At 38.1% G+C, this 24,379-nt stretch overlaps 1 protein-coding gene across 4 annotated transcripts in view; it reads right to left on the reverse strand.

Annotated features, from left to right (window-relative positions):
* LOC138156969 (thiamine pyrophosphokinase 1-like) overlaps positions 1-24,379 on the reverse strand; it is a 481,181-nt gene that overhangs the window by 292,323 nt on the left and 164,479 nt on the right. For 2 of the 4 annotated variants that reach the window (XM_069082419.1, XM_069082423.1), the window contains exons 4-5: positions 23,537-23,638; positions 511-580 (exon numbers count right to left, since the gene is read on the reverse strand). In XM_069082419.1, the coding sequence (XP_068938520.1) occupies positions 511-580; positions 23,537-23,638 (172 nt within the window). The remainder of the gene's footprint in view (positions 1-510; positions 581-23,536; positions 23,639-24,379) is intronic. The other 2 variants (XM_069082427.1, XM_069082421.1) reach the window with 1 other exon arrangement.

Consider the following 24,379-nt stretch of genomic DNA (forward strand, 5'->3'; position numbering starts at 1 on the left):
GGGCTTTCCTCAGCAGTAGTATAAAAATGTCACATCTTCAAATAGCAAAATATGTATTTCATTTACATGTGTTCATTTTTAATTCATTTTAACTGCATTAATAACATCTCAAACCTCCATCTGGAGTTCCAATTTAGGGCATCATAGAACCTTAGAATTGGAGCAGACCTTAGAGGTCATCTGGTCCAACATTCAACCAGGTACAGAAATTCCTGGAGAGTTACAGTATAAGCTTTAAAAGTATTAATGCATGAAAACACATGTTTTATGAGTTAAGGCAAGAAAAGAAAACATTAATGGGCCTCTTTTTATTACACACAGTTGATAAATAGAAGAGAGTAAAGGAGTAAGAATGACTAGGTCTCCACAATGCTCAAAATTTCTCTATTGACGTTTTTGAGAGAACTGATTTCCTCATAGTAGACAAATGAAGGTATTGGGGGTCATAAGAAAAGGCCAGAATACTGTTATAGATATACGAAATTCTGAATACTCTAAAAGTCAACCTACCTTTCCCGTTCTCCTTCAGTGACATCATACAAGCGGTTAGCACCTCCGTCAGCACAGGCTTTCAGAAGAGCTTAAAATAAAGAAAATATATTATTTCAATGCTAGAACATTAAAGATGACATGCATGATAACACAGGCACATAGCCACAACCCAACTACTTTGAATCAGATTTAATCTAGCCCAGTGATCTAAGAAATGCATTCACAGTTTGTATTTCTCTCTACCTGATGACCTAGGTTTTTGTCATTTTTTTTTCTTTATTTAGAGGGCTCAAACCGATGATCTCAAAAATTCCCTTCCATTTCAAAAGATAGTAACATATTGATTGCCACCCAAATATGGTGGCAAAATATATGGGGGACAGAATGAAAAAAAGAGCATTCTCTGAAATGAACTTAAAAATAAGTATTAGAAATAGAATAAATTAGCAGCAGAAGTCATCTCAGAAAATAACTAACCTCAATAGGCAATTTGTAAATGTAAATTTGTAAGTTTTAAAAATTTTTGGTAAATTTGTAAAAGATTTTGCTATGTCTCAAATCTCAAAGTGTCTAAGGCAACCTACCTAAAATCCTTTCAGAAAGTCAACATTTAAAGACGATAAAATAAGGTTATATAGTCAAAATCCACTTATTTGATGTTTCCTGTATACTACACAGAATCTTCCTGATGAATGCACTGACACCAGTTGCTCATGCCTTGAATGCTCATACCTCTGTCATTATCTCTGCCTCAAGGGTCAGTTCCAGGGCCATATCCTTCCTACATGAGGTCTATCTTGATCCTTCCAGGGGTACCACCCTCATCCCTCCTCCAGTAATTTAATTTATTTATTTATGTAAAAATTTTTCCTTCCTCCCCCCTACAAGTATAAGGTAAACTCCTTGAGGGCAAGCATTATTTCATCTTTCTCTCTATGCCAGGCACATTAAAAAAAATAGTTTTGAATGAGTGAATGAAATGAATGATGAATTTACAAAGGAAGCAATAACATCATTATGAAGTTTTTAGCAGATAAAGACTGAAAAAGTAACATTAGAAAGTGATGAATTTCTATGTTTATTCAATACTACCCAAAAGTATGCCACCATATCCATAGAGAAGTATTCCTAACACAAGCTTTATCTACCCTAGTAAGAAACAAGGAGAGTTTTTCAAACTCTAATAATTGTCTGGGTAAAGTGCTTTATCTCACCATCTTCTAGTGTTAATAATAATATGTATAGGTTATTTTAATGTTTACAAACTGTGTTAGAGATATTATTTCATTTTCTCCTGACAACATGCAGAAAAGGAAGCTAGAAATGAAAGGGGTTAAGGGTGATTTGCTCAGAATAACAAAACTAGTGAGTTTCTGAGGCCAAATTTGAACTCAAAACATCCTATTCCACTGTGCAACCTAGCTCCCCCTATTCAATTGTTTTAAATAACGCGCTGATTCTATTTCTGAGGTAGCTGGATATAATGAAAAGAAATGAGGATAGGAATGGAAGATGGAGGTAGGGGGAGAAAACCTAGGAAGTAGGTATGTTTATTTCAGTCATTGAATCTATTTTTCCAGAATTTATTTTTTAATTTTCAACATTCATTTCCACAAGATTTTGAGTTACAAATTTTCTCCCCATCTCTCCCTTACCCCCCACCCCAAGATGACAAGCATACTGAATACCCCTTCCCTCAGTCTGCCATCAAAGTAAATTAACCAAGCAGCATCCTAAACTATGAAATCAAGCTATTTGTTAGTCTGGTTAACATGCATCAATATTTCAGAAGATGACAATCTTCTGGTGAAAGATGATTGAAAAGAAAAGAAAATCAAGTTCGTGAACCTATATCACCGAAGACAAGATTCTGGGCTATGGTGACTTCTCTCCCCCTGCCCTTCACCCCAAGCATATGTATCCCATTAGCCTCAGTCTAAAATGCCCAAAGAGCTGACCTCCTTTTAGCAATCTAATATAATTTAGCTGAGCTAAGAAAATACTAGGGGACAATGCAAAATAATATAAAATTAACTACAAGTGCTACAAAATATCAAAAAGCAGGGAAAGCAAGTGTTGCTGGGTGGAGAAGGTAGGGTCTGAGCTAGGCCTTGATGGTTTTGGCCTTGGATAGATGTGAGAAAGGATGAGGGCATTACAGGAGAAGAGAATGACATAAACCAAATAAACCAAACAAATAATTGTGTTATTGAAGCAATGATGTGACTACTTTGACTAGAGCAAAAAAATACATATTGGGAAGGAAATAAGGTTAAATATGGGGCTTAAGCAAGGGAATGGTGTACAAACAAGGTTTATGGAAACCTTCCAACTGAAACAAGAGATGTTGGGCCTCAGAAATCAAAACCAGGTGTAAGGATTCATTTGACCTCTAACCTCCTCTTCTAAGTAACCTAGTATTTACCACTGATCCAAAAAAGCATTAGATGTCCCTGGCTATGAAATCATTAAATGCACAGACAGGGACTAGACCTATGATTTCTTTGGCATAGGAATCTCTGAGGTGAGTAAATTCCCTCTCCCAACGCAAGTTGGCACCTTCTCTTCAATTGATAGCATGAGTTACCAAGAGCTTGTTCTGCCATGTACAACTCTTTATGACTTCATTTGGGATTTCTTGGTAAAGCTGTTTGAGGGGTTTACCATTTCCTTCTCCTGCTCATATTATAGATGAAGAAACTGAGGGAAACAGTTAAGTGATTTGCCCAGAGACATGAAGATAAAAAGTGTTTGAGATCAAATTTGAACTCAGGAAAATGTGTCTTCCTGACTCCAAGGTCGGGTACTCTATCCATTGTACCACCTAGCTGCTGAAACATTAAGGGATTTGGCTAACACACACAACCAGTATGAGTCAGAGATGGGGTTTATAGCCAAGTCTTCCTGGCTTAAGGACACCTCTCTATCTACCATATTAAGAAATGTCTCATATAATAATTAACATGGCCTAATGCTGCTACAATCCACAACATGGTCAAGGAGTCAGTAACTGCATTTGAATCCAGGTTCTGCCACTTGCTAGCAATGTGACCTTGGGCAAGTCACTTAACTTTAGTGCACCTCAGTTTCCCCATCTATAAAATGAGAAGTATTGGATTCCATAGATGGGGTTAGATTTAGAAGTCTAAGAGGGGCTCAGATTTCATTCATTTCTTGGACATAGAATATGACTTGGACATAGAATAGGTGCCTTATAGTTCTAGATCAATGATTCTTACTGACTTCCTATTTGACTCCCCTATTTTAATGAAATCTTTTCCTCTCTTCTCAAGCAATACCCAACATTGAAAGGAGACAAGTTCAGCCTTTTATTTCACATTGAAAAGGACTTCCTCTAGTCTACTTTCCAATCTTTCTCAGGATCACCTATTATTCCTTCTTCCTTCTTTTGCATAACTTACAGAAGAGATATCTCTACTGCTTGATAAAATCAATCTCTAATTCTCATCTCTCCCTACTTCTACTGGACTTTGCTCCAGCAATCAGTCACTTTCCTTCTATTATATCTCTAATCAAATCCTACTGATTTCTCCACATCCACCTATAAAAATACCTATCCTATTTCTCAAAAAAGAAATGGTCCATTTACTCCCATGCAGCTGCCATCTTCCTTATCTGATCCCCTTCCCTCACAAACTATTTGAAAAAGCTATAAAATTATTCTTTGTTGTAGCAAAGGATTGGAAACAAAGTAGTTGTTCATCAGCTGGGGAATGACCAAACAACTCAAGGTATATGAATGAAATGGGATATTACTGAGCAACAAAAAATGATGAATGATATTCAGAGAAAGCTGAGAAAATTTGTATGAAATGATTCTGGGTGAAGTAAACAAAAAGAGCACAATTTATATAAAGACTAAAGTAAATGAAAGCAAATTTGAGAGACTGAAAAACTCTGTTGACCAGTAATGACTTCAGAGGATACATGCTTCTGGGAGAGAAAACAGGAACCACAATTATTTTGCTATATCTTGACTGATGAATAATGTAGAAACCCCCAAACCCCTGACAGCATAATATTAGCAAGTCTCCAGCCCCCTTTTTGTAAAGACATGGTAGATAGTCTCATCTACTTCTGTGACAAATATTTTGCTGTTCTCAAATAAGAGACCCTGTAGCTTTGTCTAAAAGGTTTGTTTTCACAGCTTTAAAAGAACTTAATCTCTTCCTGTTGTCTCCTGTCTTTCAACAAGGGTTGTTTTCTCATTCTGATAACAAATCATGTAACTCACATTCCAAGTACTCCTTTCTCCCTTCACTGATCCCCCTTGTTGTTTACCCCTCCCTCTCCTGGGAAATGCTTTACTTTTCTAGCCTAAATTGCAGCAGGATGCTACTTATTGGCCATGTGCTCAAAGCCAGCCTGAAAGGTTATACAAACCTACTCTGCATGCCAGGAATATGAATTTGCTAGCAATGACAGTAGACTCCTCAGCTCGCTAATCAATCTCTTTACATTCAGACTGGCCCCCTATCCTTGACCCATAGTCATCCAATGACAGTTATTCCTCTCCAAAGAGGTCAAGAGAATTTCTGGATACTTTTGGCCTCTCAGCAGAAAGGAAATGTTCTAGAAGCAGGTAGGTGTCACAGTGAACAGAGCATTAGTCTGAATCACCAGAGTTCAAATCTGTCCTAGCACATTTAATAGTTATATGACCCCTGGGGAAGTCAATTAAATTCTGTCTGTCTCAGTATCCTCAACTTTTAAATAGAGATAATAATAATCCCTACCCCAAGACCTGTATTGAGGATCAAATGAAATAATAAGGCACTAAGTACAGCGCCAGGGACATAGTAAGTAGCTGTTAAATAAATGCTTCTTTCCTTCCCCACACACATCCTTCCCCCAGCTCAGGACTATGCTCTACAATCAGTGGTATCAAACAAAGAGAAATGGGCTCCATTAATCTAAACATAAGAATCCCTGTGGTGACATAGTGACATAGTTTTAACATGTAATATTACCTATGTTTTACTATATTTTTATTTATTTTGTTCAATGCTTCCCTATTACATTTTAATCGTGTTCCCATAGTACTCTGGAACGTTGGGCCACGGGGGGGCGGCAATATGTTTGACACCTCAGGTCCAAGTGTTCCCTCCCACCTCATCAGCCCTCTCCTAGGGGCTCACAAACACCTGGGGAATCCTTCACAAGCTTTAACACCTCAAATTTGAGGGCTGGACTAAATTTCCCATCAGATCTTTTCCAGTTGTAAGGATATGCTATGATGCTCTGATTTATAATGACTGAAGTAGTCTGTTTCATTGAAATTCCCGTTAGAAAAAAATGCCCAAGGTAAATAAAAACCATTTGCCTTTTTGTGAAGAAGGTACTCTAACTTCATTGTCTTTCAAACCATGTCATAGCTTAATCAGGATCAATACCCTAGAAATCAGGAGCCCATATCCCTGCTCTGCCATTAACTAGCTGCATAGCAATAAGAGAGTCACCTTATCCCACAGTGCCTCAGTTTCTGCATTTTGAAAAAGTATTTCAGCTTGTGCTCCTACCTAGCTCTAACTTTCAATGATTCTAGTTCAGAGAATCACGGATAAATAGTTGCAATGGACGATAGAGTGCCTTCAAGTCCAAACCTCTCATTTTACAGATGAGGACATTGAGGCATAGAACAGTTTAGTAAATTGCCAGGGACCACACAGCTAGTTAAGTTTCTAAGATGGGATTGAAACCCAGAAGTTACTGACTCCAAATCCAGCACCCTATCCACTACTCCACCTTGCACACCTTTTAGCAGTATACAGAAGGGAGTGTTCTTTGTTTTTAAGAGTCATACAGAATTGTAATTAATAACTGAGCAACTCGTCTATGTCCCTGAGAATGCTGAATAACCTCTCAGGGAGTGTCAGTTAAGTGTGAGCTACTCCAAATACGAAAGCTAATTCATAAAAGGTCTCCTGTCAGGTCAGCTTAACTCCTTGGGTTAAGTTAACTTCAGTTCTGCATCAAACACTCAAACCATCAACATCAAATCACAAACAACTGTGCTTTCTTTATGGGCAGTTTGTTGGCTTCAGAACCCTGCCACATCTGGATAATATATTACAGGTAGGTTGCCTGATGATAAACTCTGCCATGCTTTCTTTATTAGCTCTGCCTACCATATGACATAACTAACCTGCATCTGCCTAAGTCACCTTCACGACATGTCCATGTACAACAGTGGGTGATGGAGAATTCAATCCATTGCTATGTATCTTGAGGCTGAGGCAAAGGGCCAAGCTTTTTCTGGTATGTATGTATGTGTGTGCATGTGCACATGTGCATTGAGCAAGCATACATTTATGCATGTATATGTATACACACACGCATGCGCACGTACACATAATCCCTCTGTGTTTTTTTTTCTTTTTACTATAGTGATTAAATTAAGGTTTGATGACAATCAGGGTGCTTTTTTCAGCTTCTGTTACTACTTCTCAGAAGGAATGTGTGTGCTCTTTTTCATGGAATGACAATTAAGTGTAAAACTTCCAGCTGCATCTAAGAAAGGCTTGAGATAATTGGTAGAAGGAAAAAACCTTAGCATCTAACTCTCAAAATAAAGTAAATGGCCACCCTAGAATGAGAAAGAAAAAAAGTTTCCACATACTAGGTGTTTCCTGTAACAAAGAAAAATTACAATATTTAAATATGATTTAATGCCATTATATATTAATATAAATTTTACATATATACCGTGTTTCCCCGATAATAAGACCTATCCCGAAAATAAGCCCTCCCCTTACTGTGTAAGATTCCTCTAAAATAAGCCCTCCCCCGAAAATAAGCCCTATTGAGATTGCTACTGTAGTGAAGGTGATCCCCTGCGCTACACGCTACATTACGGTACCCTCTGTATGCACCGTCCCCCCCACCCCCGGGTGAAACGCACGCCGCGCTCCGAGCTGCATCCAATCAGAGCTGCAGCAGTGAGTGCGTCATCCTGTTCTTCCCCAGTGATTTGCTTGCTGGCACCATTGAGAGCAGTGCCGCGGAGGAGAGCTGAGGCAGGACAACATAAAAACCCGGTATGTAAGCGGGAGTGAGGGGGCATGATGGAAGATAAAAAGGGCATGATGGAGGAAAAAAGAAGAACTCAGGGGGCATGATGGAGTGAAAAGAAGTCAATTATGGTCATAATTTTATTATTCTGTCTGTTTTGACCCCCAGACATGAGTACAAAAAGGAAGAGCTATACTGTTGAGTATAATAAAGCAATTGTAGAGGAGTCACATGTCATTGCTGTCAATGTTCATTAAAATAAGCCCTCCCCTGAAAATAAGCCCTCTGGTGTTTTTCTGTCCAAAAAATTAATAAGACAGTGTCTTTATATATACTATATATGTGATATATTATATAAATGTGTAATTACATATTATATATAAATTTAATGCCATTAAAAATGTTCTTCCCAAGAAACTGTGCCAACAAAAGGAAATTATCTAAGATAATAAATTTCAGAAAAAGTACAAAATTGTTTTATGAGAGGCTCACTGCAAGCTCTACACTGGTGAAATCAATAGTATCACCAAAATACATAGACTCCAAGTCTGGATAATACAGATAGTTCATTGTCATTTCTTCTAAGCTGCTATTCTTCTCAAAATTCAGTTTAAATAGATACACATTCCAGATAGTTTACCAACAAAAAATATTTAAACGCATTAACATTTTCAACATTTGTCCTTAAAAAATACTCAAAGGAACTTAAATAGTAATTATGAAACACATCAATTTTGTTCATTCTATCCAAAGCTGTTTATAGAAATAATGTGGTGTACTGGGCACAGTAGTGGACTAGAAGTCATGAAAAGCTGAGTTAAAATCCTGCCCCTGACACTTACTAGATGTGTGAACACTGTTTCCTTATCTGAAAAAGATGTGGCTACTGCCCATGGTCAATGTGAGGCTCAAAAGAAAAAAATGCATGTATACCAACTTACAAAAATCAGCTATCATTATTATAAAACAAAACAGAGGAAGACAACATCATAAAATACATTGAATGAACAGGGTGTAATGGTAACAGGATTATGGTTATTATATGGTTACAGGATACTTTTTTAAAACCCTGGTGCTGTGAAGCTCAACATAAGTCTTACAGTCAAAATAATTTTGTATTGCTTTTTAAAAAAGAAAGCATAAAATATTAGTTTTACCTCTGTTGAATTACACTTAAATGGGGGAGAGGAAATGTGTTTACGAATTTTGAGTGTTTTACACTTGTGTAAGTCCACAGGAATTTAAAAATTAAAGTCTGTCAATCAAATAGTCTCCAAAATGTTATGTGGGATACAGCAAAAGTATGTTTTTTTAAGGAATATTAAATTTTGAAAAATGACTACTGTTCATGCAGCATAAAAATGTTGGTGGCATACCTAATTTTAAAAATGAATAAAAATACTTTGCTGGTCATGGAACTGAGCACAACGGTAGGGACCATGGCAGAGGCTACTTTCGTGCTGAATTCTTAGATTTTTTTGGATATACTTTCATGCATCAGCCTCAAGGATCCATTCACTCAGTCATCATTTCAAACACCCCAGGCTGTAATGAATATTACTTACTACAACTGTTATCCCTCTTAATATAAAATTTGCATTGACTTGTACAGTAAAAATCTTGCAGACTTGTCAAAATGATGTAACTTCCATGGTCAAACAGTTATTTTATACCTATCATATTGATAAAACAGCTTTAAGATAAATAGCAAAAACAGATTTTAAAAACAGATATTTCCATACGTTTAGTGTCAGGCTGACAATAGCTTTAGTGCTTACTTATCCTTTCTGGCTTGAAAATTTGGTTAAAAAAAAAAAACAACATAATGGCACTGCCAATTAATGACCAGCTTCCATCATCTGCTGCAATCAGCTACAATCTTACTCACATTTTGTGGGGTGACATTTTGTAGGACTAGTTTTACTTTTTGAGACATATAAACCAACTTGCTTCTACTGTTACTACAGATATCGAACTGAGGGAAATAAAAGTATCCCTGAAACATTTCCTAGGCTCTCTCAAGGGTGTTTTTTTTTTAAATGTCACTTGCTTTTCATCCAAGACTGATGGTGTTATTCCCTTTATTATAAATGACAATACTGACCAAGGCAGAAAATTCATGTGTGTAAGAAGTCTAACAAACAGGAATATGTAGACCATATAAAACTCATACAAGTGGATCAAGCAATACAGCTACTGAATTAGCAGTAACAACTAACATATTGCTGCCAACTGATTTCATCATTGATGCTATAGTGAGACCTAAAATAGGATAATCCTAATTATTCTTGACTTAAGGGGATTTCTGAGAGCCTCAAATGACTGGCAGGATGTGGACTGTTTATACAGATGCTACCTGGATACTTCTCTGTAGAACATCACCCTAATGGCATATGAGGGAGAGCAAGATAGTGACTACAGCTACAGAAAAGGGTGACAATCTGTTTGCTAGCCTTTATTTTAGTATGAAATCTGGATTGTTATTTCAAGGGGAGTGAAAACTAATTATGAACATAATTATCTTTGGAACTCAATCTCCATCTGGTTCTGAATTGTTGAAAGTTAGCCATTACATGCATTTATCTGACCTTAAACTGTTAATAATTAAAATTCCTTCATAAAAGGCCTTTAAATTCAACATTCCCATCTGCCATGCACCTCCCCCATCCCCAACTGACAAGCATATGTGAGCACTGAGAAGGCCGATTCAAAAATCTAACTGATAAGTAAATAGTCAAGTCTCAAGTCAGTGCCATCTTTTACTAAACAATTAACTCACTTCTCAAAACAAGTAAAAAAACCTTAAATGTATTCCTGAGAATAACTGAGTCATCAATGATGTCTGATTAAAAGTCTATGTTACAGGCACTGTGCTAGGCATTTGGGTAAACTCAAACAGATTCTGTCTTCGAGGACCATACATTCCATTTTGGGAAACAACATGTAAATGCAAAAGTATATACAAATGTAAACAACGTTAATGCATTATATTTATAATAAAAGTAATGAAAGCAGGGAGATACGATTATATAGTGTACTATTCAATCAACAATTCTGATTTTTTAAATTATTATTTTAGTTTCCAACATTCACTTCCATAATATTCTGAGTTCCAAATTTCCTTTCAATCTCTTCCCTGCCCCCCACGCTCTATATAGAATTCATATTAAACCTCTTTTCACATTCGTCTTGTTGTAAAGAAGAAGAATTACAACCAATGAGAAAAACCATGGGAAAGAAGAAACAAGCAAACAAAAAAGGGAGATATGTTTTGATCTGCATTGAGACTCCATCATTCCTTTTCTAGATGTGGATAGCACTTTTCATCAAGAGTCTTTTGGAGTTGTTTTAGATCCTTACATTGCTAAGAAAAGCTAAGTCTATCAAAGTTAGTTAATGTACAATGTGGCTGTTAAATAGTGCTGACTTTGGATGGAAAGAAAGGAAATTTCTTTCAACAAAAACAAAAAAAAAACCCAGAACATTGCACAGGCACAGCAAACTTTCTGTAATCACTGAGGTATGGCCATTACCTTGAGAACAGAAAAGATAAGGCATCAGACTAGTAATCCAAAAGACTTAGGTTCAAATCCTACCTTAGGCATTTAATAGCATGAACAAGGCACTTAAACTCTCTGATCCTATTGTATCTCATCTGTAAAATGAGCAAGTAGGACTTGATGGCCTCAAAGGCTCCCTCCAGTAATAAATCTATAATCTCTTGCCCCTTTGTAAGAGAATGGGAATTTAAACATCTTCCCTGCCCCTTAATAGGCCTAGGGGAATTTGAAGACCTCCCCTGCTTTGAAAGTAAACTCTGCCCCCTGATAGGCTGAATGTAATCACATGGAGCCTGTGATGGAGGGAATTTGCTAAAGGGTAGAGCAGAGCCCACAGGAAGCTTCCCTGCTGGGATGATAAACTCAATCCCCTGACAGGCTAAATGTAGTCACATGGAGCCTGTGGTGGGAGGAGTTTGATGAAGGAAACCAGAGCACACAGGAAGTTGGTCAGAGCTAGCCAAAGTATAGGGGAGAGAGGAGTCAGGTAAGGAGACAGAGAGGTTTGTTAGTAAATATTGATCTTGTATTGGTTTGTGGGAAGGCTGAAGGATGCTGTGGCTCTCAGCATTATTATGGCTTCTGAATATCTTTGGTACTATGATGGAATTGGCTTCCTGGTGTCTGAATAATTGCTTCAGTTCTATCCTCTATCTGGAGAGTTTGGCATATTTTGTGATCAAACATCATGTGATACTTATAGTCACAGTCTTTATCGTGACCGTGGGCACTGTATATATTGCATTGGTGCTATATCCTTACAATTCAATTTAATAAACATTTATTTAAGCACCTACTATGTGCCAGATGGCAGTTAGGTAGCAGAATGGATAGAGCACTGGGCTTAGGATCAGGAATATTCAAGTTCAAACCCAGCCTCAGACACTTACGAGCTGTGTGACCCTGGGCAAGTCAATGAACAAGCTGTTTGCCTCAATTTCCTCATCTGCAAAATAAGCTACAGAAGGAAATGGCAAACCACTCCAGTATTGCTGCCAAGAAAACCCCAAATGGGGTCATGAAGAATCAGACAACACTGAACTGACTCAACAAATGTGCCAGATACTATGCTAAGCACTGGGGATACAACAAAACTTTAAAAAGGCAAAAGCACAGTGCCTGTCCTCATGTTGTTTACACACTGTAAATCCTCAACAAAGTCTCATGAAAGTGCTTTTAAACACAACAGAAACTGCCACAGTATGGATAACAAAGAATGATGAATTCAAATTGTGTCATAAGAGAAAAAAAATAGGAATATAGGACAAATTCATAGGGCAGTTGGGACCACTTTAGGAAATAGGTATCTCTTTTTAGCCCATTCCTGGCCCAAGTCTTTTTGCCCTGACTCCTAATGAACTCACTATTTCTCTTTCTAGCTCCAAACTACTGCTGTTCTTGGTCCAAGTCAAGATTCTCTTCCCAAATATCCAAGAAGCAATATATCACCTGGTTCCCAGTCTCTGTTGCCAGTCTAGGCTTAGCTCACAGCTGAGCTACTTTGGCTAACCAAGGATTGTATCTCTCTTGGCTGGCCTTCTGTTTACTTATTTGCAATTTACCCTTACCAAGTAAGCCTGTTGTCAGTTAGCACACATAGCCAGGCATCAGCATAAATGATCACATACTCTAGTACAGAATAATTATAATCATAAAACCACACTGCTTTACAAACCATAGAGGGCTTTGTAGCACTTTCACATAAATATTTCATTTCACAACCCTGTGAGATAGAGCAAGAGTTATTATCCCCATTTTACAGATAATGAAATCAGCCTGGAAAGGGAAAGTAACTTGCCCAAGGTCACATGGTTAGTTCAAAACCGTTAAAGACAGAAATAGAACCTCAGTCCTGAGTACTACCCCACATATTATGCTGCCCCAAACCTCAAAACACTGACTTACTAAGAGTCAAATTTGACCAACACCACTAATCATTCAATCAGAATAACTGGGATATGCCTCAGATACCACCTAATGGGTCCCTGGGTGTCATCCTGGGTAAGTTGAAATTGACATATCTCTACTTAAATTCTGCTTTCAAAATTTGCTTAAATAGGATAACTTTAAATAGCTTGTTTCTTTATTATATAAAATTAAATTAACCCACACACATTTCAGGAACACTTCCATTACAAAGACAAGATATCTCTGTGCCTTTGTTCTTATTTCATTCCAGAAAGCAGATTGTCTATCTAGAGCAGGTTTTTCTAAATCAGTCTGGCTCACCTCTCATATTCAGTGAAGTCTTGCTGAGGCTGCTTTCTCATTATGTCTCACATCTGTCCTGTCCTCTCAGTTCCCATTACCACCACTCTAGTAGAAATCTTTGTTACCATTTGCCTGGATGTTGCCTCCAAAATTGGCCTCTACACTACACTCTTTGCCACTGTAATTTATCATTTACACTGTTGGACTGCACTTCCCAAATGCATAACTCTAGCCATGTCACTCTGCTGTCACCTTTCAAAGGCTACTTCCTACTTGGTCAAATTCAAACTCCTTAGCCAAGAATAAAGACCCAGAAGTTGGCAGAAGCTCTGTAGGCTTATCTAATAGTACTCCCCTCTACATATTCCCTGCTCTTGGTAAAGAACACATGCACATGCACCATAGATGAATTACATTATGGTCACGTATATGCTCTTATGCACAGCAAAGTTCCTTCTACTTGTAATGATCTTTTCCAACCACTGTCACTTTATAGGTTTATGTTTTCAGGTCAAGTCTTCAAGAGATTGTTATTAGGCTACTAGGATAGCCTGTCACCAAGACTGTATTGCATATAGTTCCATAATCAGAATAGTCAAGTTTCCCACTGATGAGAGAGTAATTAACATTCTTTCCTTGCTTTGTACAAACAAGAGCTATTAGAACAGCTAAGCACAAATAGTATTTTGCTTTCTAGCATATTAAAAAAAAATACATCACTTGAGAAAATATTTAAGAAAATAAACACCTGGGTACAATATGGTGGGTTTTACACTAATCCTTAAATACTTCCAATTATTCCTTCTCTATTATTTTCTATAAGGTTAAGCAGAAGGTTTACTGTTAATTCACCTTGAACAGTTAGTACTTCAAGCCAGTAGCTCTCAAGGGAGAGTCTCATACCCCAGGGATATAGAATAGCTTAATACAAAAAGACTTCACAAATTTACTTTCAGTTTTTGGATCATTCCAGTGCCCAGCCTCTTCTATACCAGTTTATGGTATAGCACTTTCCCCAGAAATTTGAGTTCTGTTCTTAGTCAGGCTCCTTTTTTATACACTTTCTAGTTATGTGATCTTGAAGAAATCACTAGACCTTCCTGTGCCTCATTGCCCTCTTCTGTAAAATAACCTAATGGTACGATGCAAAAACGATGATAATGGATGATGGGACCTCACTGGGATCCTTTTATTCTTCCCTGACTTTACTACACTCATCACAGTGGCTTTTTTCAAACTGCTTCTCTCAACAGAGGAAGCTACCTCTTAGTTTTTTGATAAAAAAAAATTATCCCCCATGAGTTCCTTCTCTACTATAAAACCCAAAACTCCTCTATGTTTTCCCCCCAATTTTTGACTACAATCCTTGAAAAGGAGGTCACTCTTCCAACGTGGGTTACAAGAAAAATATTTTACTTAAGCTACTCATCTTTTCCCCTACAATCTCCAACAGATTACTTGATTTTTATTTTCTATCTCTCATTTTCAGACTACAGACTACAGGAGGGTGGGGAACCTACAACACTCTCGGTTCACAAATGCTGCCCTTTGACTGAATCCAGATTTCACAGAACGAATTCCCTTAATACATACACACACACACACACACACACACACATACACACACACATACACACACACACAAACTATAACTCAATATAATTGATTTTCTTCATAATCCCATATATTTTATTTTAGGCATTTAAGATATTATTTGAAAAGGAATCTACAAACTGCAACAGAATATCAAACAGGCCCACCCCACACAAGAAGGTTAAGAACACAATTTCTAGTTCAGAAAGACAATACTAGGTTGGATGGTGATAGAGAATGAGGGGCACCCAAATGGATCCAAAGTCATAACATGAAAGTGAGTTCTATGTATATGTTTGTTTTTGTTTTTGTTTTTTAAAGCAATTGGGGTTAAGTAACTTGCTCAAGGTTACACGGCCAGGTGTTTCTGGGTGTGGTGCTGAGTATCTGAGCCCGGATTTGATCCAGGTCATCCCGACACTGAAGCCAGTGCTCTTACTCGCTGAGCCACCTGGCCGCCCCTGTATATGTTTGTTTTTTAAAGTAATCAGGGTTAAGTAACTTGCTCAAGGTTACACGGCCAGTTATTTCTGGGTGTGGTGCTAAGTATCTGAGCTGGGATTTGATCCCCAGGTCATCCTGACACTGGAGCTGGTGCTCTTACTCGCTGTGCTACCTGGCCATCCCAATTCTATGTATATGTTAAGAGGAAGAGCTAAGCTCCGCTGGTACTAGCAGAAACCCCAAAGAAGAAGAAAAAGTAAAGTCATAAGCTGGAAGCAATATCAACTCATAAAAAAAGTCCTTGCTCATATTCTCAGTTTAAAGTTAGAGAATGGGGGCAGCCAGGTAGCACAGTGAGTAAGAGCACCGGCTCCAGTGTTGAGAAGACCTGGAGATCGAATCCCGGGCTCAGATACTTAGCACCCACCCAGAAACACCTGGCCGTGTAACCTTGAGCAAGTTACTTAACCCCAATTGCTTAGGGGTGGCCAGGTGGCTCAGCGAGTAAGAGCACCGGCTCCAGTGTTGGGACGACCTGGAGATCGAATCCTGGGCTCAGACACTCAGCACCACACCCAGAAATAACTGGCCTTGTAACCTTGAGCAAGTTACTTAAGCCCGATTGCTTAAAAAAAAAAAAAAAGTGAGAGAATGGTAGAGTACGCAGGGAAATACTGTCATATTGCCTAATATTTTCATCAAAGATATGATTTCCTAAGCGATTAACTTCTAATCAATACAGCAGGTTTGTTTAGTTTTTTCCCTAGTGGGACCAAGGGTGTTTATGGGATTCAAGAAACAAGAATCAATCCTATGGAAGAAAGGGAATATAGTTTACTTCATGAGGTTCAGGTCTTGAAGCCAGGAAGACCTCTTTATCATATACTGGCTCTGTGAAAAGCAACTCCAGCTTCACTGATTACTGCCCTTAGCCAGAGAAGTCAAACTAAAAAAGGGGAGGGGGGGGGTCAAAATTACATTAAACCACACATAGAGATCCTTGTGAGCCACACATTGACTCAGAATACCATAAATTAAGATTATCTGTGATCTGTTGTATTTCCATTTATTTTTCTAAATATTTCCCAATCACATTTTTAATCTGGTTTGGATAGGGATCCTAGGGTATTTTGTGGGCTAGCTGTTTTGATACTTCTGCTCTAGGCAACTCTCCAAAACTTAGAAAAGGTGCTAACCTAGATTTGTAGAGGGAGTTCCAATGAAATCCCAAATTCAATCCCTCTCCTTATCTGAAGAGTCAAGGAAAAGTTCAAGCTTTGGTTATGTGTCTTCAGTTGATGAATCTTGCCATTCCCTGGACATGTGAGACACAAAGATGGGACTCCCAGAGTATCGGCTCCAAGAGTATAACTATATCATGACATTGTTAAGTAATATCCCAGGTTTCCATACTATAGACAAAACATGTAGAAAAACTTTCAAACATTTTATTTAATTGGAAACTATTTGAAATAGGGACAAGGAAAATGTATTGAAAGGCATAATGAACTGCTGTTTAGAAAACCCTTTCAGAATCTAAGATAATATATCTTATTTCTTGTATGTTTATAGGCAATTATTAATAAGAAAGAGGACATAAATCAAAAAGAAATCTTTTACACACACACACACACACACACACACAAGCAGACAAAAACTTTTAAAACATTTTCATAAGGAGGGGCAGCTGGGTGGTGCAATGAATAGAGCACTGGCCCTGGAGTCAGGAGGACCTGAGTTCAAATCCAACCTCAGACACTTAACACAAAAAAACTAGCCATGTGACCTTGGACAAGTCACTTAACCCCAGCTGCCCTACTTTCCCCCCTCCAAAACACAAAACAAACAAACAAGCAAAAAACACATTTTCATCAGGCCAGGAGCACAGAAAATAGTTGACCCTTAGACTATCCTGACAAGACCACTGAGGGGAAAGAGGGGCAGAAGGAGCATTTGGCCTGAGCCTCAAACACAAAAGGGGCCTCAGATGAAGTCAGTAAGGAAAATTACCATTTAACTATATGAGAAGAACATTTGAATGGTCTCACCACATACAGTTTCAACTGAGACACAGGTTCAACTGAGAAACTGCACAAGTGGAATCTGGTAGGATCGTAGTAAAGAAAGGTAGAAAGAGTATCAGAAATTAAATTGTCCAATGCCCTGCTTTAACAAAAAATTGGAAAATGAAGTTAACTATTTCTTATTAATTAGCATTAGAAAGTTAAAAAAAAAGTTTTGCCACATTCTGAAAAAAGTCAAATTCTATACCACTTTTTTAAGGCCTCACTTTGCTTTTTTCATGCTTCTTCCCTCTCATTATTGCTTTACTGCTGTTTGGTCCTGTAAGTCATGTCCAAGCAGGTAGGGCAATGTGCCCTGAATCATGTACCCTTTCTGTTGGTGTTTGGTCATTTTTCAGTCATTGCTGACTTTTCATAAGCACATTTGGGTTTTTTTTTCTGGCAAAGACACTGGAGTAGTTTGCCATTTCCTTCTGTAGCTCAATTTCCAGATGACAAAACTAAGGCAAACACAGTTATATGATGCGTCCAGGGTCACATAGTGTCTGAGGATGGATTTGACCTCATGAAGATGAGTTTTCCTGATCCCAAGGCCAGTGCTTTATCCACTGTGCTACCTAGCAGTGCCTGAGGCCAGATTTTAACTCCTAATTGATAGGATCCTCAAAAACAGGATCAACCCTTTAAAGACCTGTACCTTGAAGATTAAAAAAAAAAAATCAATCCACAAGAATTCACTGACTTGCCTAGTATGCTGCACACCACACAATGGTACAAGGCACAAAGTTTCTCAACTCCTTTAACTTCATTTAAATGCTGTGAATAGGGCAAGGCAGGGCAAAAAGGATGGCATGGAGAAGAAGTATGACAAGACTGCCAAATTTATTCAATATCACTTACAGAGCCCAAACCTATACCCTAAATCCTGGAAGTTCTAAAAGGCCCCAAAAGCACATACCTAACATGCTAACAATTAGCAGCATAGAAAACAAAAGCAAGAAGAAGAAAGCTGAATGTCACATCCCATCTGTGATGGATAAACTCATCCCAAAGCAATAAAAGCCTTTGTCCAAAAAACACAGTGCCCATTTTGTCAGTAGCTGCCAAAGGATAAATATCAGAGGAGGAGAAATGGGTGTTGCAGGGCGGGGAATGGCGTTGTCCTGGTGTCCAAATGCTTGCACTTAACTGCCAGCCTCATCTACAGGGAAATAGTGCACACCTGAGTTTGTTTGGGGAGAAATCTCTATTAATTGTTATGCTTAATTTCTTGGCCATTCTTACTTTGAGATGGCAAAGGCACTTCCTGAAGCTGGAGTCACTTTCTGACAATGAGTGTGAGTGAATGAATGAAAAGGAATTTATTAAGTGCTTACTGTGCTAAGTGCTGGAGAGAGATCTGAAATGCAAGACAGGCCTTACTCTCAATGAGCTCACATATAAGCACATATGGGAGGCTTCAGATACCAATCAGAGGGAAAAACCTCAATGACAAAGCAGAAGGGAATACATTCTCTTTAATGTCATTTCCACTGATAAAATCATATACCATTTGACAGTGTCAGGAACTGTGGTGGCAGATCTTCGTTTTCTGGATCTTCTGTAGCTATCCAGACATTTAATTGAGATTTGCTAGTACTGCTTTAGTAGAAAATATTCTTTGCCCAGGACAGCTAGGTGGCATAGTGGATAAAATGCACAACCTGCATTCAGGAAAACCTGAGTTCAAATCTGACCTCAGACACATACTAGCTTTGCAACCCTGGGCAAGTCATTTAACCCTGTTTGCCTCAGTTTCTGCATTTGTAAAATGAGCTGTAGAAGGAAATGGCAAATCACTCAACGATTTTTGCCAAGAAAATCCCAAATGGGGTCACAAAGTGTGGACAAAACTGAAACAATTGAATATCATTCCTTTCTTAGGGGAAAGAAGACTATGATCCTAATCATTTCAAAGAATAGTAGATCACTTTCCTCCCTCATTCTTTACCTCTAAACAGTACAGACATGGGGTCACCAGGGATATGTCTAAGTGTCCTACAGGGCACAATGTAACTGTAGAAAGCCCACATTCTGTGACAATTCAATTGAATATATGATATTACTTTTCTCTAATTGTCTACCTAATTTTCTGTGTTGAATATGCTATGCCCTTCAGGCCCATAATTGGAACACTAATTAACCACCATGACCCGTCCTTTTCCTAGTCAATCTATGCAAATCTCTGGACAAGCAATTGGTTAGGTTTCTGTTCCTTAAAAACCAGTTATCTTGTCTGTCTGCCCATACTAAGAAGACCCTTAACTTCTTGCCTCTGCTAACACCTACACTTTACACTGACCCTCCTCATTGATCTCTGGGGTATATATGGATTAACTCACCAGACAAGTACCACTTTGTACATGCAACTCATGAAGCAAAGCTTTTTTTATTGTCTCATATAACTTGCTTTTAAAAATTGTTATAAAAAAATTGTGGAATGGGAAGTAGTTGAACAATATTGTCATATACTGTTGTATCACAGGATTCAATCAATTAATCAAGCAAGTATATATTGAGTCTGTGAAAGATGCTATGGATATGAATACATAGATAAATATAATGAAAGCAACCCTCCTCAGGAGCTTACATTGCAAGAAGGGAGATAACAAGTGCATGTATAAGAATATACAGCATAGGGGTGGCTAGGTGGTGCAGTGAGTAAGAGCACTAGCTCCAGAGTTGGGAGGACCTAGGATCAGGTCCGGCCTCAGATACTTAAGACCCACACAAAAAAACTGGCTGTGTAACCTTGGGCAAGTTACTTAACCCCAATTGCTTTAAAAAAAAAAAAAGAAGAAGAAGAAGAAGAATATATAGCATCAACATTAAAAAGTAGTTTTTGAGGGAGAGCACCACGATTTAAATAGAAGCAGAAAGGCTTCATGGACCTGGTGCTGAAGCAGTGCTACAAAGTAAGATAGATGCTATGGGGCAGGGTGAAGAGGGAATAATATCCAGGTTTGGAAGAACTGTAAAACAAAGGATTGGAGATAAGAAATGAGGTGTCCTGTGTAAACTAGAGAAAAGACCTGTTTGACTGATTCACAGGATGCAGCAAGGGTAATAATTTTTATGCAAATGAAAAGACAGGTTGTGGTCAGGATGTGAAGGGCTTTAAAAGCAAAGAGAGGAGTTTATATTTGAGGTTACATGCAATATAGAGCCCCTGGAATTGAATGGATAAGGAGGTAACATGATCATAACTGCAGTTAAGGAATTAAACTTAGGAAATTAAGGAATTAAATGAGTTAAACAACAAACATTTATTAAGGGCTTACTATGGGGCAGTCATTGTGCTAAATGGCTACACAGAAAGGCAAAAGACAGTCCCTACTCTCAAGAAGTTTTGGCAGGCTGTGTAACAGGGACTGGAATGGGGAAAGGAAAGGCAACTGCAATAATCTAGATGAGAAGTGATAAGGCTTTGTGTTAAGTGGTAGCTATATGACTAGAGAGATGGGATCACGTGAAAAATGCTGTGGAGGTAGAACTGACATGATTTGGCAGAAAGTTAGATGTATGATGTGAAAAATAAGGAACCAAGGATGTTACAAATGTGGAAGCCTAGAAGGATGGTAATGTCCAAACAAAATAGGGAAGTTTGGAAGTAGGGAGGGTTTAAGAGCAAGATGAGTTCAATCAATCAGCAAGCATAAATTAGGTAACCTGTGTCAGGCATTGTGCTATGCACTGAAAATTCAAAGACAGACAAATGTGGGAAGTCCCTCAAGGAGCTCACACTAATGGAAGATAAACATGAAAACAACCCTGTGCACACAACGCATATACAGCATAAAGCCATAAGCATTTCAAGAGAAAAGGCAGTAGCATTGAGAGAGACGGGAAAGGTCTCCTGATGATGGTGGGTTTTAAATTGAGAATCCATGGAAATCAGGAAGTGAAAGGGGGGGGGGAACCACCCAGGGAAAAGGCACTGAGTCAAGGAATGTGGGGTGTGAGCAACAGTAAAGGGGCCATCATCACTAGAATGGCAAGATCACTGTAAACTTTTACACCTTAGAAATCTGCAAATGCTGTAATTAGAGCTTGATTTTTTGTGGGGTTTGATTTCTAAATGTAAAAAATGTGATGAAGAAAAAGTTAGTAACGCAAACTAACCTTAAAAGTACATACTTTTCCGCCATAAAGAGCCAATTTTTCAACATTTTTTTCCAGCAAACCCCTGACTGTAAAGTATGAGAACAGGAGTAAAGTATAAGAAGAATAGTAGTAGTAAGAGGCCAGACTGTGAAGGATGTGGGTGTTTGTGATTATATGCCTATATATATAAATGTATATGCATATATGTATATACACACATACCTATATTATATATATATTTATATATTTTAATATAAAAGATATATTTATATTTTTACATATTATATTATTACATTAATTTTGAAGATCTTATATTTGATCCTGGAGGTAAAGAAGGAAGTGTTTCATTTCCTGAATAGTCATGGTCAGACGGACATGACAGGAAGATCTCTTTGGCAACTAAATTGAAGACAGACTGAAGTGGGGTGCCATGTTGAGTTTGAAAGATCTCTGGGACATCCAGTCTGAAATGTCCAATAGGCAGAACTGAAGCTTGGGGGAGAGAATAAATCTGGATTCATAGATCAATGAGTCATCTACAAAGAGATAATGGAAGCAGATGAGGTTACCAAGAAAGCATAAAGAGAGAAAGAGGGCCAATGACTGAACCCTGGGGAATACTCAGAGTTAGAAGGAGTGACAGGGATAATAATGATCCAGTTGCAAAGTAGTGGTCAGACAGGTTAAAAAAAAAAGAGAATGAAAGAATAAAGTGGGTACAACTATCCCACACCACAATTTTGTTGGTGGAAACCTATTGTTAAATAAAAATAAAGATGAGGTTTTAGGGTTATATAATTTTAATTCCTTTCAACATAAGACATTTCATTTCTTTGTTTACACTGCTATCCCTATGGCACTAACCATTCAGTTTCGTTCTCCTCCACTGAGGTATCAGTGGAGCCAGGATCTGTAAGGGTTCAAATGAGAGATGCATTATTGCTGATCTCAAAACTGAAAGTCAATCAGAATTCTATGCTTTGTAACAAGATAATAAAGCTTTCATTTATCTTCTTTTATATATAGTATAAAGCCATGAGAAGCTTTCCAGAGGACTACTGCTGTAAACAGCTTCAAGGTTCTAATTACACAGTATAGTGAACTCTCTATTTTATTCAGTAAGAAATTAAGACAAAACATTCACAGAAATCAAAGTACAGCATTCAAAATGTTAAATTTAACAACTTATCACTAAAACAGCCACATAGTTTTCACCAAAGTGGTCACATAGTTTTTAAGCAAAAGATGATATTCATTTAGTAACACAATTATTTAGTAAGTCCTTAATTCAATCATTCTTATGAGGTAAGCCTCCTTAATTGACAGAAAGTACAAGGGTCAAAGTTCTCCACCCCTAGGTCACATTGTCTTAATCTCTTCAATCAAAAAGTCCTCTTTCTTCTTAATTGGAGAAGTCCTTAACTTTTTTTTTTCCTTGCCTTTTGAAGGGCAATTGGGATTAAGTAACTTGCCCAAAGTTACACAGCTAGCTTTTTTGCATGGGTGTTGTGTCTCAGGCTGGAACCTCAGGTCCTCCTAACTCTGGGCCGGCCCTTTACTCACTGTGCCATCTAGCAGCCCCAGAAGTCCTTAACTTAATCATCTAAATATAAAGGTCAAAGTTCTCCACCCCTAGGCCACAGTAAGTCATGATTTTCTCAATGTGCATTAAATACCCAAGGAGAGGTTTTTTCATCTTGACTCGAGGAAAGCTCTCAGCTTCCATGGTTCCTCTTCCATGGTCCCAGCTCCTGCCCAAATCTATCTAACTGCCACCTGGGTTCAAAGGCAGACAGCTCTCAGTTCTTTGTCCAGCTTCTTATGCAGTACCTGTTCCATATTGAAGCTCACAGTGACTGGTCAACCTCAAGTCTTTCACAGTTTCTGTTCCTAGGAAGACAAAGCTTAACAAAGCCACAATAACATTCATTCACATTGCCGGCATCCCCATCAATTCACTTTCTATCTGTGAAATCAACATAGACCCAACAACAAGGTCTGAGGAATCAACACAAATTATCAGTATAGTCCCTGTACCTCTGAAAATGTCAGCAAGACCCTCCTCCAGGATTTCTGTAAACATACAACAAGAAAATCCTCTTTCAGGGCTTCTGAACCAGGAGCAAATTCCCAGGGCTTCTGTAACAACAAACAGCACCATCCTCTATCAGCAGACGAATCTGACAAAGTAACATCAAAACAGACAAAGTACCGGCACCACAGCCATGCCTTCTCCCAGTCCTCCTCTCTTCTCATTTCTCAGTTCAGTTCTCAGTTCTCATTTCTCTCCTCAGTTCTCAATTCAGTTGTCAGGTCTCTTCTCTCTCTCCAGCAGTAGCAGCCCTGCCTCCAGATGCTTGCTCCCAGCAGTTCTGTCTCTCTAGCCTGAGCTTCTCCTTATATAGGGTATTAGCTCCTCCCTGTCCCACCTCTTCCCAAGTCCGTCCCACTGTGGGATTCACAAGTTCTGGGTCTTAATACTTAACACAATCATGAACTTGGTATTAAGTGCTAAGTACCTGTTTGCTAGCCAATACAAAGGACAGGGAAGATCTTCAAATTACCATTAACATTACACATAGAGATCAGTAAATAATGAACTTGCATCTCCATCAATCAACGCTGACAGGAAAAAAAAAACTATTAACAAGTCTATCTTAAGAAACACAGACTTTAGTTTTGTTATTATTTATGTGTTTTTAGAAACTCTAATCAGTAACACTGACAAATAAATAAGACATTTGAAGAATTGCTCAATATAGAGCATCAGGAATTACCCTGATGATGACAGATTTAATTTTATACTCTTAATCTTATGAGGATGAGATGTCATTGAAATGGAAATTGGAAATTCCCCTTTAAATTAGTAAGATCATTCAA

This window comes from Petaurus breviceps, unplaced genomic scaffold (genome assembly GCF_028583685.1).
Source record: "Petaurus breviceps papuanus isolate PSGF00001 unplaced genomic scaffold, PetGlider_PUasm1.0 111, whole genome shotgun sequence".
Taxonomy (NCBI): Eukaryota; Metazoa; Chordata; class Mammalia; order Diprotodontia; family Petauridae; genus Petaurus; species Petaurus breviceps.